General features: G+C 42.4%; 1 protein-coding gene across 4 annotated transcripts in view; it reads left to right on the forward strand.

Moving 5' to 3' along the window:
• Nucleotides 1–14,515, forward strand: part of cep112 (centrosomal protein 112) — a 108,906-nt gene that overhangs the window by 76,621 nt on the left and 17,770 nt on the right. For all 4 annotated transcript variants that reach the window (XM_034089297.1, XM_034089300.1, XM_034089298.1 and 1 more), the window contains 2 exons: nt 3,280–3,342; nt 8,464–8,613. In XM_034089297.1, the coding sequence (XP_033945188.1) occupies nt 3,280–3,342; nt 8,464–8,613 (213 nt within the window). The remainder of the gene's footprint in view (nt 1–3,279; nt 3,343–8,463; nt 8,614–14,515) is intronic.

The following is a 14,515-nucleotide window of genomic DNA, read 5'->3' on the forward strand; positions in this document are numbered from 1 at the left end:
TTATGATAATTGTTCTGAGAGACATACGTAGTGAACAGAGGATTGTTGTGAATTTACAAATAATGCTGCCACTAAAATGGAATGCTTCGCGGAGCAATGGGGAAAAGCGTTTCTATCAAATCATGTTCTTTTTGCAAAGAAACGAACCCTCCCTATTATTCAATACACAGCTGTTGTTCAAACCGTTAAAAAGAGCATGATGTGTGACATTCTTCATCGCTTTAGAAACGTCCATGCTCTTTACCGAATAACCCGTCAATTGCGTGTCACATTGTGCATTGACATCGCCATTACATCAGTTTCAGTTCAGCTTTAAGAAGATACTGAAAACCATAATTGCTCTTTAGCAATGCGAGATGATTGGAAACATATCGGGGGGGAAATGCCATATGGAGGCAATATCCTGCCCAGATCTATTGAGTGCACTCTATTGAGAAATGTTTACCTTGGTTTCTTCCTCCTTTAGCAACAACAGTCCATTCCAAAGAAAAGGAGACTCTACACCTTAAGCAAATGGCCCTTTGACAGATCAAACCTGAATGTGTGTTTGGCCTTCATGTGTCGCGTTTGTCCATTCTCTGTGTTTGGAAAAGTGTGGCTTGTGTGCATATCTCTAAGTCTGTGTGTGTGTAAGCGAGAGAAAGTTGTCACACGTTTTCCGCCACTCCCGTCAATTGTCTTTTTAGTGTGTGTGTGTGTGTGTGTGTGTGTGTGTGTGTGTGTGTGTGTGTGTGTGTGTGTGTGTGTGTGTGTGTGTGTGTGTGTGTGTGTGTGTGTGTGTGTGTGTGTGTGTGTGTGTGTGTGTGTGTGTGTGTGTGTGTGTGTGTGTGTGTGTGTGTGTGTGTGTGTGTGTGTGTGTGTGTGTGTGTGTGTGTGTGTGTGTGTGTGTGTGTGTGTGTTTGGCCTGGTTCCCACTGCAGATTATTAATTACGTTCTGGTAAGCGGTGCATGCCTTGCCTTCAGATCCACTTCCACTCTCTTTAACACACTCACACACACACACACACAAGTACCCGTACACATGCACAAACACACACACACTTCAAAGCAGCCGCACTCCACACAGCTAGGATTAAGAGGCGATTGAAGAGCCTGATACAGCCTCAAAGTGCCTTCAGCACAAAAATGCCTTTGGCAGGGCACAGGTAGTCTCTTTGAAAGTACTTACACACACACACACACGGCTGGGCTTTTAATTTAGCTCTGATTTTCCCTTTGTATTTGTCACAGTTCTGCTAGGCTATTTTTCATTGCATGTTCTCTTCACATATTCATCTATTTCCAGCCATTTTGAATATGTGTTTAGATGGTTGCGCTGTATAATATATGATGTGGTGCAATGCTTCCTGCTAAACCCCCTGAGTGGCTGTATGTCAAAGGAATAGGCTAGTAGCAAGCTCTTTATGTTATAATGAAACATCTGAGCCTGTCTGCGTCTCAATATGACCATATGTTTCCACAAATACACTCACGTGTGTCATTTACAGTACAGAGTCACACACACCTCATTACCTCAGTCAATTACAATGGTGAATCTCATTTATAACTTTAGTCGATGTTAACAGTTTCACTACGGAGACACATTGAAGTCTCATCCTTTATTACCACTTTAAGAAAAACATATTGTCATGAAATATTTCCCCAACATTGTAGTCAATGGTATCTTCAACTAAGCTGTAGTCAGGATGGAGCAGTCGGCAGGATTAAAAGGAGACGACCAACGTGTCAGCTGTAAAAGAAAACATTGAAGGACTCTATTTGCGCCCCTCTCCCACACACAGTTCTTTCTCTCGCCTCTTCTACACCCTCCTTTTGTCTCCCCCTCTCTCATCAGCTGCTATAGGGCCCCTAGGGACGAGCAGGCTGCCACTCACAGAGTCCTGGCGCAGGAAGACAGGCTGGTATCCTTGGTGACGGCTCTGTGTTTCTGCGGTGACAGGTCAAAGCCGGGCGGCGGTGTTTGTCAGGAAGTGTTTGGATGGGGTGCAGAGTCCAAATGCAGCTCAGGTGTTGATGGCTGCGTCGGGTGTGTTCAATGAAACCGTGTTTGTTAGAGATCCTCCGGCTGTCAGGGTGAGAGAGTCAAGCAGGTGTGTGTGTTGGTTGCTGGATGAATCAGGTTTACAGCATTGCAAGACATTTATAAATACATTTCTCCATGCCTGGTGTTTTTAGGATACTTTTCCCACTTTCTTTTTAACTAAGAATTAAAACCAGAGAGGTGTTTTTCTTTGTTGTTTATCACTGGCTCATCAATGGCCTAAGTTAATAAACAACCCCAGAAAAATCAGAATCAGAAACACGCTTATTACCAGGAATTCGACTTGGTGTTGTGGTGCATACATAAAAGTAATAAAAAAAAATCAAAACACAGATGGAGAACTATTTTAAAAAAACTATAATAACATTAAAAAATAATAAGAAATATAGTCAAATATAGCAGTTGTTTCCATTGAAATATAATGAAATAAAATATGTGCAGCAAGACAAAAAACAGATGTTGTGTACATTGTGTGCAAAACTACCCTGCCTTTCAAACAATTACCTACTGTAAATCCCCCATTATCTTTGAGCTATAGTTTACCTACAGTACTTGTATAGACTGTGTCACGGTGCGTACAGACAGCCATCGACAGCCCCATCGAATTCCAGCACTTCACACCTAATTATCTCACTCCACTTTTCAGCTTCTCATTGAAACTCTGGCATCACAACACAGCTAGTCGAGCGGAGGCAGATCTTGTATTAGACACTCACAGTCTTTGCTTCCAGCTGGCGAGCTTCCCATAGAGAAATAACTGAAAACAAAGAGCCGAGCGCCGCTCAATAAACTCCTAACAACAATCCCCATTCACTCCCATTCCATCTCCGCCGTGTTGTGTCTCCCAGCTTCCACCGATCATCTCTCTTTTTCTTCTCCCTTTAGCTAATTGGCATCAACGTTTTAATTCCCCCGCCTGCCCCCCTTCTTGTAAAGTGATGAATTGTTGGCATGGGATCAAAAGGGAGTAGTGCCCACTGTGCACCATGCCCGTCACTACCTGCTGGCACACATGAGCGTTGGGACTGGCGCTGTGCCAAGGGGCCACAGGCCGGTGCCGCCGGGACACACTGCCAGGAGGCAGAGGTCAACATGAGTGTGTGTGTGTGTGAGTTTAGAGGGGAGTGTGTGCACTTCCTAACAGAAGATTCAATTTCACAACTCTCTCTCTTTGTGTTTCACTATCTGTCTGTCTGCATATCTCTTTCTCACACTCCCCTCTCCCTTCATGTCGCAGGCCAACAGCAGGTTGAAGCAGATTGAGAAGGAGTACAGTCAGAAGCTCGCCAAGTCTGCCCAGGTAATCAGTTTTCTCTTCTCCCCTTCATTTTCCCCCTCTTTCATTGTATATGCCTCTTTTTCAACTGTGCTGCTTTAAAGATTGGGTGAGGAAGCACATACGTAAACACACACAACCGCACACACACACTCTTACACACACGGCAATCCACCTTGCGCTTTACCCTAAAGCAGATAGGCACACACACACACTGCACACACATCCCATAACTAGCAAAAGGTCTGTGCAGAACTCGGGCAAATAAATCTACACATAAAACACCGAACATGTTATAAAAAGAAAATCTAAAACTCTGCTGTCAGGTGTTTCTCTGTGCTCTTCCTGTTCCGTCTCATCTCCTGTCCAGAGGTGTTGCCGAGGAGAAAGGCCCTCCTGATCTGTGTGAAGTCAGGACAGGCTGTCTAGTGTTATACTGATAGGCTGGATCTCTTTATAGTACACATAGTTAACCTTCATGCTGCACTTATCAATATGTGATAACTGGAAAACCAAGTGCTATTGTGCCAGGGGAACTCCTAGTTAGTTAAATAGAAAAGTAAATAGTAGGCCTTCACCTTCATCAGGTGGCCAGAAATGACTTGATTTCCCCAATGGTTAAAAATCTAACCGTGCTACATAAATATTCACCCAATGCTTGACCTTACTCGTGTTGCAGTTTTTGTAGTGCACACTTGTTCTGTGGTTCTATTTAGACCAGGGGTGTCAAATCCGGCCCGCGACTTATGTGGCCCCATAAGAGCTTGCAAAGAATATAATATGTTTATTATACGGTTACATGCTACTTTACAGAAGCACGTTGCCCATAAACTACATATCCCACAATGCATTTGAAATTTGACTTTTTTTCCAAAATGTTATTTTTTTTTCTCCAGAATTTGGCTTTTCTTTTTAAATCATTTTGTGACATTCTTACTGAAGAGACTTGCAATTATTTGCCCTAGACTTCTGCTTTCAGACGTATTAATTATGAAGTTATTACCCTATCCGATAATAATCGAATGCAGAGGCAATACAGTAATATAATACATTATTTATATATATTAAATATTTGTATATGTATTTTTATATTGTCTTAAAGTTACAACCGGCCCTTTGAGTGCAACCTTAATGCTGATGTGGCCCGTGATGAAATTGAGTTTGACACCCCTGATTTAGACCGATGTGCACTGGAAATTGCTTTGCTACCTAGTTTACAAAAGAAAAAAACGACTCTAAAGCAGGTAGTTATTAATCCTTCTTTAACTCTCTACGTTTCTGTTGTATTTAATATCAGCAAACCCCAACGTCATTGAGAACATGTAGAAGAAAACATTATTTGCCAATGACTCTGTGTGCTATCGCTGTAGCTCTCATTGTCCTGACATGCACTTCCATCATAGGAGCTACTGATAGCTCACATATAGAATCTGTGTTAGCAAGTAGCCTCTGCAACGTCTTGAAGCAGAAGTATGAATCAATATTTAAAGATCAGTTAAAGTCACTAATTATATTTCACAGAGTGACACTGATGCATTTGTGCCCTATCAGATTAATCGCACTAGAATGATCCTCCACCCTCTCTCCCGTCCCTATAATGCCTCTTTACGTCATCTCCATACCTGCTTCTCTGCCTCGTGTCATGGTATCATCTGTCCACACTTCCAATTGAGGGCCATGTGTTTCGCATTTTGCTTGTCTCCTTAGACAGAGCCAATTTAAAATTATAAGGTAATTATTTCTCTTAACTTCCCAGGACACATTCTGTCATTCAGCAAAATGTCTCCAAAGGTTTAGGCAGATTTAACCTCATCAGTTTAAAAGATCCAAAACTCCCCTAAGTAGTGTTTACATTACAAAAGAAAAGAGTTTTCTTGATTATGTAGCCGGGTAAAATATCACAATCATTTGGCCGTAATTGCTCCTCGTTACCCGAAGAGGAGATTCAAAGGGGTGGGGGGGTTGTTGTTATGCTTTCTTTCTTCTCCTCTTTTAAATCCCCCTATTTTGGGTTGGCTGGCAAAGGCGCAGAGTTGAAAGCGGGGTTGACAAGCAGATGTTGTGAGAAAACGGTAGCTTATTAGGTTACACAATGCTCGACTTCAAAAGAAGTCGGATGCTGTGCGAAAGTTCAGCCATGTTTGCCCGCTTTGGCGGAGCGGTGCGCCGCCACAGACAAAGTGATTAATCCTCTGTTTTGGGGACACAAAAAGTGGCACGGGTTCAACACACAACACTCTCTGACATTAAAGAGAAGTCTCTGAGGAAGTGTGTTTGTTATACAGAGGGTTCTGTCGAAGGTGCAGGGTTTTTGAGCAAACATTAATAATAAGCGTGATTAATGCAGACTATTTGTCGCTGGCTTTGTTTTAAAAGGTGGAACAGGTGGGGGGGTTTGTTGCCTACCCCTTGGGGCAGCTCAGTCAAATGTAAACAAGAGGCCTTTGAACCTCAAAGGCTAACCCCAGTTGTTAACCCCTGCGTGTCTGACAGGGGGCATCGCTCTTCAGCCCAACTGCATGGCTAATAACCCAATTAAAAACATACCACGCCATACATTATCCTGAAGGGTCTGGAGACACAGCCCATAAGGGTATATGTTACCATGCATGCACACACACATCACTCTCTCTTACATCTTTGCTTTTGTCTCTCTTTCTCTGCCTTTCTCATTCTCTCTCTCTCTCTCTCTCTCTCTCACACACACACACACAGACTCTCCTAATTAGTGTCTCTCCAATCCAATCCTGTGTGTTAAGCGTCTGGCTGTGAGTGGTCCTCCTGGGTGACCTGTGAACTGAACAGGACTGTGCTCTCTTCCCCCACTTAATGATCAGGCTACAGTGGGTGGTAGATCATTACTTTATCCCTGAACGTCTCACCGTGGGAGTAATGTAGGTAGGAGGTGGAAGGGAATTTGCCATGGGAGGCACAGTGCGTGTTCCGGAAGAAATGGGTTGAAGTTCACTCCATATGCAAATATAACTCATTTATTTCTGAATAATAGTTCACATGTGACCTCTTAGGCATGTATAAACCAAAACGGGTCTGTTAAAGTATTTATTCGAATGTAGGGATGAACCTTTAGAGAATCATCGCCCAATCGTTCGGCTCAACACAGCTTTTACTGTTTATTCACGCTTTATTTTGGGTTTACAGCCCGCAAATTCACTGGTACTTACTCTCATCAGTGTCGTTTCCAGTTACAGCAGGAAATAGTGTTCAGTGAAAAAGATCTGTACGCTGCTTGCCCAACACTAATGAGCAGACAAAGACAACATGGTTAACATAGTGGCAGCTAAAGAGCCAGGTGGTTCCCTCGGGAGCAGGTGGAGACCAAAACAATGTTTTTGAAGTGAATATTTGACTTCTGAAACACAAGGATACATTTTTTTATTTTTTTATTTGGTGATATGAATGGGAAAATCAGTTACAGTTTTAATTAAAACATTAACATTTAAACATAAGTTCATGACTAAATGTGCTGGAAGTGATAAAGTCGTCACTGAGAGTTAACTAAACAATAACGTACCTTGTTGACTGACAATACATTATGTTTGCCATTAGTTTTTTATTTAAACTACATTTAGTCTCTCAAATAATTCCTTACAAAATATTGAAATATAGTGGGAAATTATTTCAGAAATGTTGCAGATTAGTTTTATTTACCTAAATGATTAATTGACTCATCTATTCCACTCAAATCTTCTGATGTATGAGCAGAATGATACGATGCATTAAATAGCCATTAATGAAGACCGATGATTTGTCAGTCACAAGCCATTTGGTTATTGAAAAGACTCGCCAAATGTCAGGTGTATAGCAATAAAGAGGTTGTGATTATTTCAACATCAGTCACCTGTATTCACATTCAGTGTTTTCTTTTCATATTGCAAAGCATCCTCTTTTCCGTTTTAACCATTGTTTTATAGCATAAGTTATTCATTATCTCTGGTGAATAAGCATCAGAGATGCCAAACAAGTCTAACCAGACCAATTACAGACTTTAAAAGGCCTGGCTGGCTATCAGACAGAGAAAGGTGCTGTGGTGTGTGTACATGTACAGGAATAACAAGACAGACAGCTGAGTTCACATGTTTAGAGTGCCGCCACCGCCTGGGGCTGAAGACCAGCAGGGCAGGAAATCCATATTGTAAAATAATTATTACGCCCAGAAATGATGTTCCCATAATAATGTGTCATTTGTTGCTTTCATGTGGCTTTCCTGCTGACAAAATAAGCCTAATCTCCCTCTCATCTCTCTATCCCCCTCTCTCTCTCTCTCTTTCTCCCCCGTCTCTCTCTCCCCTGTCTCTGTCTATCTGTGGTCGACCCGCACTACTCTAACTCCCACACAATGTACAGATTCCAGCAGGGCTAGTCCTGAGTTTGAACATGGTAAACAATTATCTGTCTAGCCCAAAGCAAGCAGCAGCACTGCCCCCCCCCCATCTCCTATGTCTCTCTCTTTCTCTCCCCCCTCCCTCTCCATTCCTCTCTCTTTTACTCCCTCTCATCTTTTCTCTGCCTTTCCCTGACAGTGGCTTAAATAGAATGTTAATTTTTGACTGGAGGATTTCAAAGCAGAGCCAGTTTCTTTTCATCTTGGTGTGCACCGCAAGTTCACCAACACAAAGTCACTCCGCTCTTCAAAAAGGAAGTTGTTTTTTCCTTCCTGTCTATTTTGTTTTAACCTCCCTCTTTTTCGCTCTCTCTCTGCTTTCTCTGGGTCTTCTGTCTTGTCTCAAAAAAGACATGAGACTGGAAAAAAAAATAGTGATTGTTACTGCCATCCAAAACCATGACGAAAGCATTTTCCATCTGATACGAGTGATTTTCTGAGACAAGTGAAATAAAGCAAATCAGCATTTTGTCCAGTCAAGCTGTTTTGCATTTTGCATCTGGCAACAGGTTTCCTCTGCACTCTGGTCTTTTAGTTTATATCTTGTTTTAAAGTTCATAAAACACATGAGGTTGTTCGGCAATGGGGAAACTTTCCCAAGAGCAGATAGGCATGTTGCAGATATTTTTACTTTTTGGGTATAACAATATGTGGCTAGTTCTCCATCTGCTGATTTTCTGCCAATCCTTTTCCAACTCAAAAATAAAAGTCACATTTTATTTTGTGTCTCTTCTCATCTATAGTTAATTGCGGAGCTACAGACATCTATATGTTACATGAAGGAGGAGGCTGTTCGTCAGCAGCAAGCAATGGAGAAGCAGTTGGAGGAGTCCAATGTCCGATGGGATGAGGAGAGGAGGACAATAAATCACCACGCCGATCGAGCCAACAAGGTCAGTGTCGGGCCCTTAGGAATCTATGCAATTGATTGCATTCATCAACATTGTCATAGGAACCTTAATGACTCGTTAGGTGTAAAGTCCAGAGTGATACTACTCCATTATTGAAGTTTTGTCAACATATGTTAGTAGAAGCACCTACAATGAAGAGCAGCCCCAAGAATATTAGAAGACTTAATGACGCTGGAAGGAAATACAAACTTCAAGGGAAAAAAAGAGCAATGGTGTTATAAAGTATCCCATATTATTTCAAATGTAACGATTGTGGTATCATCTAGTACAGGGGTGCCCAATACGTCGATCGCGATTGCAAGGGTAGTGTGGGTAGATCGCATGGCATTGGGAAAAAAAAGAATTTTTTTTTTTTAAAGTTAGCCTATCGTCCATCCTTACTATGGCATTTGCCACTTGATTGACGTACAGGTAAGCCAGTCTGAGTTGTATTGTGCCATACGGGTTCATGCAGTTATGAGGGGGCCTCACCTCCTCATCTGAAGCACAAATGTGGCGCACTATTATACACCCTGTAAGTAGATCTTTTGGGGCGTGGTCATTTTAAAAGTAGCCCCCAAGCTGAAAAAGTGTGGGCACCCCTGATATAGTAACTTCATTTAGGATTGTAATGAATCAGAGCAACATGTTGCAATATTGTAATATGATATTGATATTTATGTATGCAGCACTGTTCTTATCAAGGTTACAAAGTTCTTTCCTGAAAAAGAAATCAGGTCTTACAAAACATGTCGATTGCAATATAACATTTCAATAAATGTAAGCCTCTTTGAATGCTCCCACATTTTTTCCAACATGTTTTATATAGATACATATATTTAGAATCAAACAGTGAGTCACTATTGCTTTCTTTTGGATAAAACATACACTATCCCATCTAATGTGGGGGATTCAAAGCTGTATGGCTGCCAGCATCTGCACCAGTGCCATTGTATCCATCTCTCTAATCTTCCTATCTCGTTATTCTCCCAGCAGTCTTATATACTTCCCGTGTAAGTGGTTTATGTAGTGTTCATCTGCAATGCGAAAACCTTTAGACTAAGAGAACGGGGGGCGTCCATAAACTACATCCTTAAAAAAAGCCTTGTCTGGATTTGACTTTTATGGAGTAGACACGGGTCGCTTTTCTTTTGTTGAAGCAAGGTCACAGTTTGTATGCACACGCTCTGTCATTTTTATGGCTAGCTGCAAACTCCATAGTGTCTTTAAGTGGCTTGTGTGCTCTGTGTCTGGCTGAACCTTATAAATATGTCTGCTGTTCCCCGCCAGTGTTCAGTCATTTAGTGTGACAAAGGTAGCTCAGGAAAGTTGCACTGTATCTAGTTTGTGACTGCCGCGTACAGTGTGACACTTTATGTGGATAAAACAGAAGTTCCTGATATTCCTCTTCTGTGCGTATTTCTGATTGGGACTCGCAGGTTTCTGCCTCTTGCCCTAGCAACCGCACTGGGACACGGTGGCAGTTGATTGGGCGTGGCTCCCTAAATAAAGAGTTGTTGTGTCTGGGATCAGGACATGTTTCCAAACACAACCTCGTCTGTTTGTGGTTCGCAGCTGCCTACATAGTAAGGAGTCAGATCTGTGAGCCCCCCCCCCCTCGCTCGGAAATGTCAGTTTGCTCCAGCCTGCCCTGGACCTGCTGCACACCTAATGACACTGAGTGGACCATATGAGTGACGGTAAAGGCTGCTCGTGGTTATGTGGCCAAAATCATTCAGTCCAGATGATCTTTTTAGAATCTCTTTGTCACTCGTTCAAAAACACATTCAACATTTAAAAAGAAAAAGCTTCAGGAAGTTATCTTAAGCGGGGCTGCACACTCGCAAAACACTGAGAAAGATGAGCTGATTACTTTTTAAAGTTTGCCAAAAACGTCTAAATTGAGGTTAAAAACTACGGAAACATAATTTCACCATGATGCAGCTCCACATACTTGGGCAGGTATAATATACTGGCTTTTAATCTGTGAATTAAGCTGTATTGCTGTTTTAATAACTTTTAAATGTTATTTTATCTTGTTCTAATAACTTTTAAATTCTATTTTATCATGTTTTATCACCACTGTAAAGCGTCTTTGAGCACCTGGAAAAGTGCTTTGAAATGCAATGTATTATTATTATTATTATTATTATTATATAGCATGAGCATAAAGACGATATTTGAAATTGTAAATATTAAACATGTTAAATACATTGTAATCTTATATCCTATTGTGTGTGGGGAACCATGAAAATGCCACCACGTCAGTATTCGTGGTGTCTGTCTACACAAACATTACATCTTAAATGTAAGTGTTTTTTATTATGTAATGGTGTTTAATGTAGACTTGGTGGCACTAACTATGGCTTTGATTGCTCATATTGTAGCTCTGCTGCTTGTAATCTAACTATACCATGACACACACACACACACACACACACTCTGTCTCCCCCGTTGTAGGCTGCGTTACAAGTCACGGGCCTTGGCATCTGTGTTGGGAGCAGACAAAGGCATTCTGTCTCCATTATCTGTATCCTCATTATTACGATCCCCCCTGTGTTAACCACCCGCTAATGAGACTTCAATTAATGGTTTGAATGCGTATTAAAGGGCCAGACATGAGTGGAAGGAGTAATCAATGGGCGAGAGGAAGGTACGATGTGTCAAACAGCGAGAACATTATGAAAATAAGATATAAGATAAATATTTGGTGTAAACTTGAAAGAAGAGGGAGAGGAGATTGATGAGATGGTGCACAATGAAGGGGAAGAAAGAGAGGAAGAAGCAACAAAAGGGTGGAGGAAGTGTGAGGATTGAGACGGCAAACAGAAGGACCAGGGAAGAAAAGCGAGAGAGAGACAAAAAAGCCTGAAAGAAATGTCGGAGAGCTGTCAGTGGGCCATCGAGGGAGTGTGTCGCCTGCTGACATTGTTTCCATGCTGCTCACTTCAAAGGGCTCGGATTATGAAGAGAGCGAGGGGCTTCAGACAATGGGAGGGGAAGAAAATAACATCAAAGTTAGCCGCGCATTTGATTTGGGATAATCCCAAAACAGTTGTTCAGAATGCATGCTGCACCGGATCAGATGTCCCCTTTTTTTCCATCGCCAGGCCCGTTCAGCCGTTTCTCCTGGATTTAGCTCGCTCTGTGGCTCTACTGTACTTGTGACTTCTTAAATATGGGTGTTAACCGCGGAGACCGTTGCATCTCGTAAAGCCCTTTTTTAGAACAACGTAGTACAGTTAAGTATGCTCATTATCTGGGTTTTTATGTATAAGTGACATTTTTGGTGGAGTATTTTTGAATGTGTGTGTGTGTTCATGTAGGAATAAGCACTTGAGTGGGTGCCTGCTTGGTGTATACTTGTATTGCAGGGCTTTCTCAGTTTTAATAGGAAATGGACTCAATAAAATAGTGTGTGTTGCAGACGTGACGTGTGCAGCTAGTGCGATCGCCCGTTGAGATAAATGAGCAGAAAGACTTTAAGGCACTAAGTAGCTTTGATCTGTTTAACCCTATAGCTCAATATGATACGTTAACTTTTCAAATAAATGACCTTTTCTTTATTTGAAAGGGCTTCCTGTACTGTTGAACCCAACTCTCGACGTTTTAGCCTCTTTTAGCTCATTGTTTTGGTTGTTATGTTCCACACATGAATATAGTGGGGTGGGAAATTCAAAAAGATGTGGACTAAACCTTAACACATCCATGAATCAGGAACAGGAAGTTGACGTTTCACACATTGGATAACAAATAAAGAGAAACATGTAAATTGCCCTTCCAATTGTTCACGTTACTTCCTTTGCTTTGTTGCCTCTGAATGATTTTACATTTGGAATTGCAGCCAGTTATATTTAGGTTACCAATTATCTCATAATGTGCAAGCCAGGCAGTTTAAGCACTCTGGATCCAGGCCGGTGTCAAAGGACTGTCGGAGGTGAAAGCAACATGAAAGTGTGTTTGCTTTCATCTGTCCAGTCTCTTCATATCAGTTAAGGGGAACTGGAACCAATATAGAGGAAGCCTGTGTAGGACATAGCCAGCGTTTAGGTGAGAGGATTATTCACTTCCTGATGTCATCTGTTTCCTTACATGTGGTTTCTTGGAAAAATGTCTCAAACGTGGATGTTTTTTTCCCTTCGTGAGACGCAGGGGGTGGAGGTGAATGTGAAGTTTAATAGGGAGGTTATTGGGATTACTTTAGTACACGATGTGTGCGTGTGTGGCCGTGTGCACAGGCAGGGTGTTTGCCTGTGTGTGTGTGAGAGAGTGTGTGCCTGAAATGTGCAGCTGCCAAATCTGACAGAACTCAAGCCCACATTAGCCTGCCAAGAGAAAGGTATAAAGAAACACACACACACACACACACACACACACAGGCCTTGTCTCTTCTCTCTCACACCCTATATCTTTCCAACTCTGTATCTTCGAACTCTTTCTGTCTCAAACTCTCTGTCTGTCTCTACGCACACACATACACACACACACACACACACAAGCACACACACACACAAGCACACATGCTCACCTCGCCCTGCCAAAAGGGAGAGGTGGCTGGTGAATAAACAATGGCACTCCGCCCATAGTGTCACCCGCCTGGGCTTTGATCAGCACCGCTGTTCCTGCTCCCCACAGCAGTGCTTCCTGTCTTTCTGCCTGCCTAATGTTGCCATGCGCGCACACACACCAGCATGCTCACACACATCCATAACTTAGTGTTCATGTCTCATTCTTATACATGGGCCTCCACATTCTCTCTCCCCATTCTCGCCTCACTAAATCTTTAGCTGTATCTTTCTGTCCCTCAGACTGGCTCACAAACATAGCTTTGAGTTAGTTCCCTTGTCTATACATCTTTCAATAGTGTAGCATTCTCTAACACACACCCACATGTTCTCACACACATACACACACAGAGGGATACACGCTTTTGATCCAGGCCCATCCAGGAGTAACTTGTAGCAAGTCAAAGACAAGGTCCTGTTGCAGTGTCCTCGGGGTGAAATGACAGTAGACACATTACATAATGCAACACAGTGACCATTGTCTCACTGTGGTTGAGGACGACAGTGAAGACATGAGGACGGTGCACTGTGCTTCGTACACTTGACAGTGTGGGGTGGACATGTCTTTGTCAGATTGAGATGGAGTCCATGTGATCGACTTGCTCTTGCTTTTACGCTTGCACGCCAGTAATGAGGGACAAGGCTCCGGTACACACACACACACACACACACAGCCACACAAACATGCCGACATTCAAGGGGGCTAGCTGGAGCAGCTGCAGTGTGTCTGTAGTTCTGTAGTTATATATGCATTAGTTTCTGAGGGGGTTGAAAGGATGACTTTGCCTGTGGGAAGGAATGGCAGCAGTGGATCAAGAACAGGTGTGCTGGAGACCCCTTCAATCATTGAAGTGTGTGTGTGTGTGTGTGTGTGTGTGTGTGTGTGTGTGTGTGTGTGTGTGTGTGTGTGTTTGAGTGTGTGTGTGTGTGTGTGTGTGTGTGTGTGTGTGTGTGTGTGTGTGTGTGTGTGTGTGTGTGTGTGTGTGTGTGTGTGTGTGTGTGTGTGTGTGTGTGTGTGTGTGTGTGTGTGTGTGTGTGTGTGTGTGTGTGTGTGTGTGTGTGTGTGTGTGTGTGTGTGTGTGTGTGTGTGTGTGTGTGTGTGTGTCCTTCAACACGTGTCCATGTTCTTTGTGTCAACCTTGAACTGCGCATTTGTTTACTGAAGCTTAAGCCATCTGTCACTTCTTTGTTTTCTGTGTGTGTGGGCTAGAATACAACTTTCACAGTTCACTTTTTTACTTTAGTGTGTATTAAATAGTGCGAATGACTCGGTAATACTGTCTCACTGAGATGCAACACCTCAGAATGTATTCCAGGCTGTTTTTACCTTAAGACAAACT

Source organism: Pseudochaenichthys georgianus, chromosome 8 (assembly GCF_902827115.2).
Source record: "Pseudochaenichthys georgianus chromosome 8, fPseGeo1.2, whole genome shotgun sequence".
Taxonomy (NCBI): Eukaryota; Metazoa; Chordata; class Actinopteri; order Perciformes; family Channichthyidae; genus Pseudochaenichthys; species Pseudochaenichthys georgianus.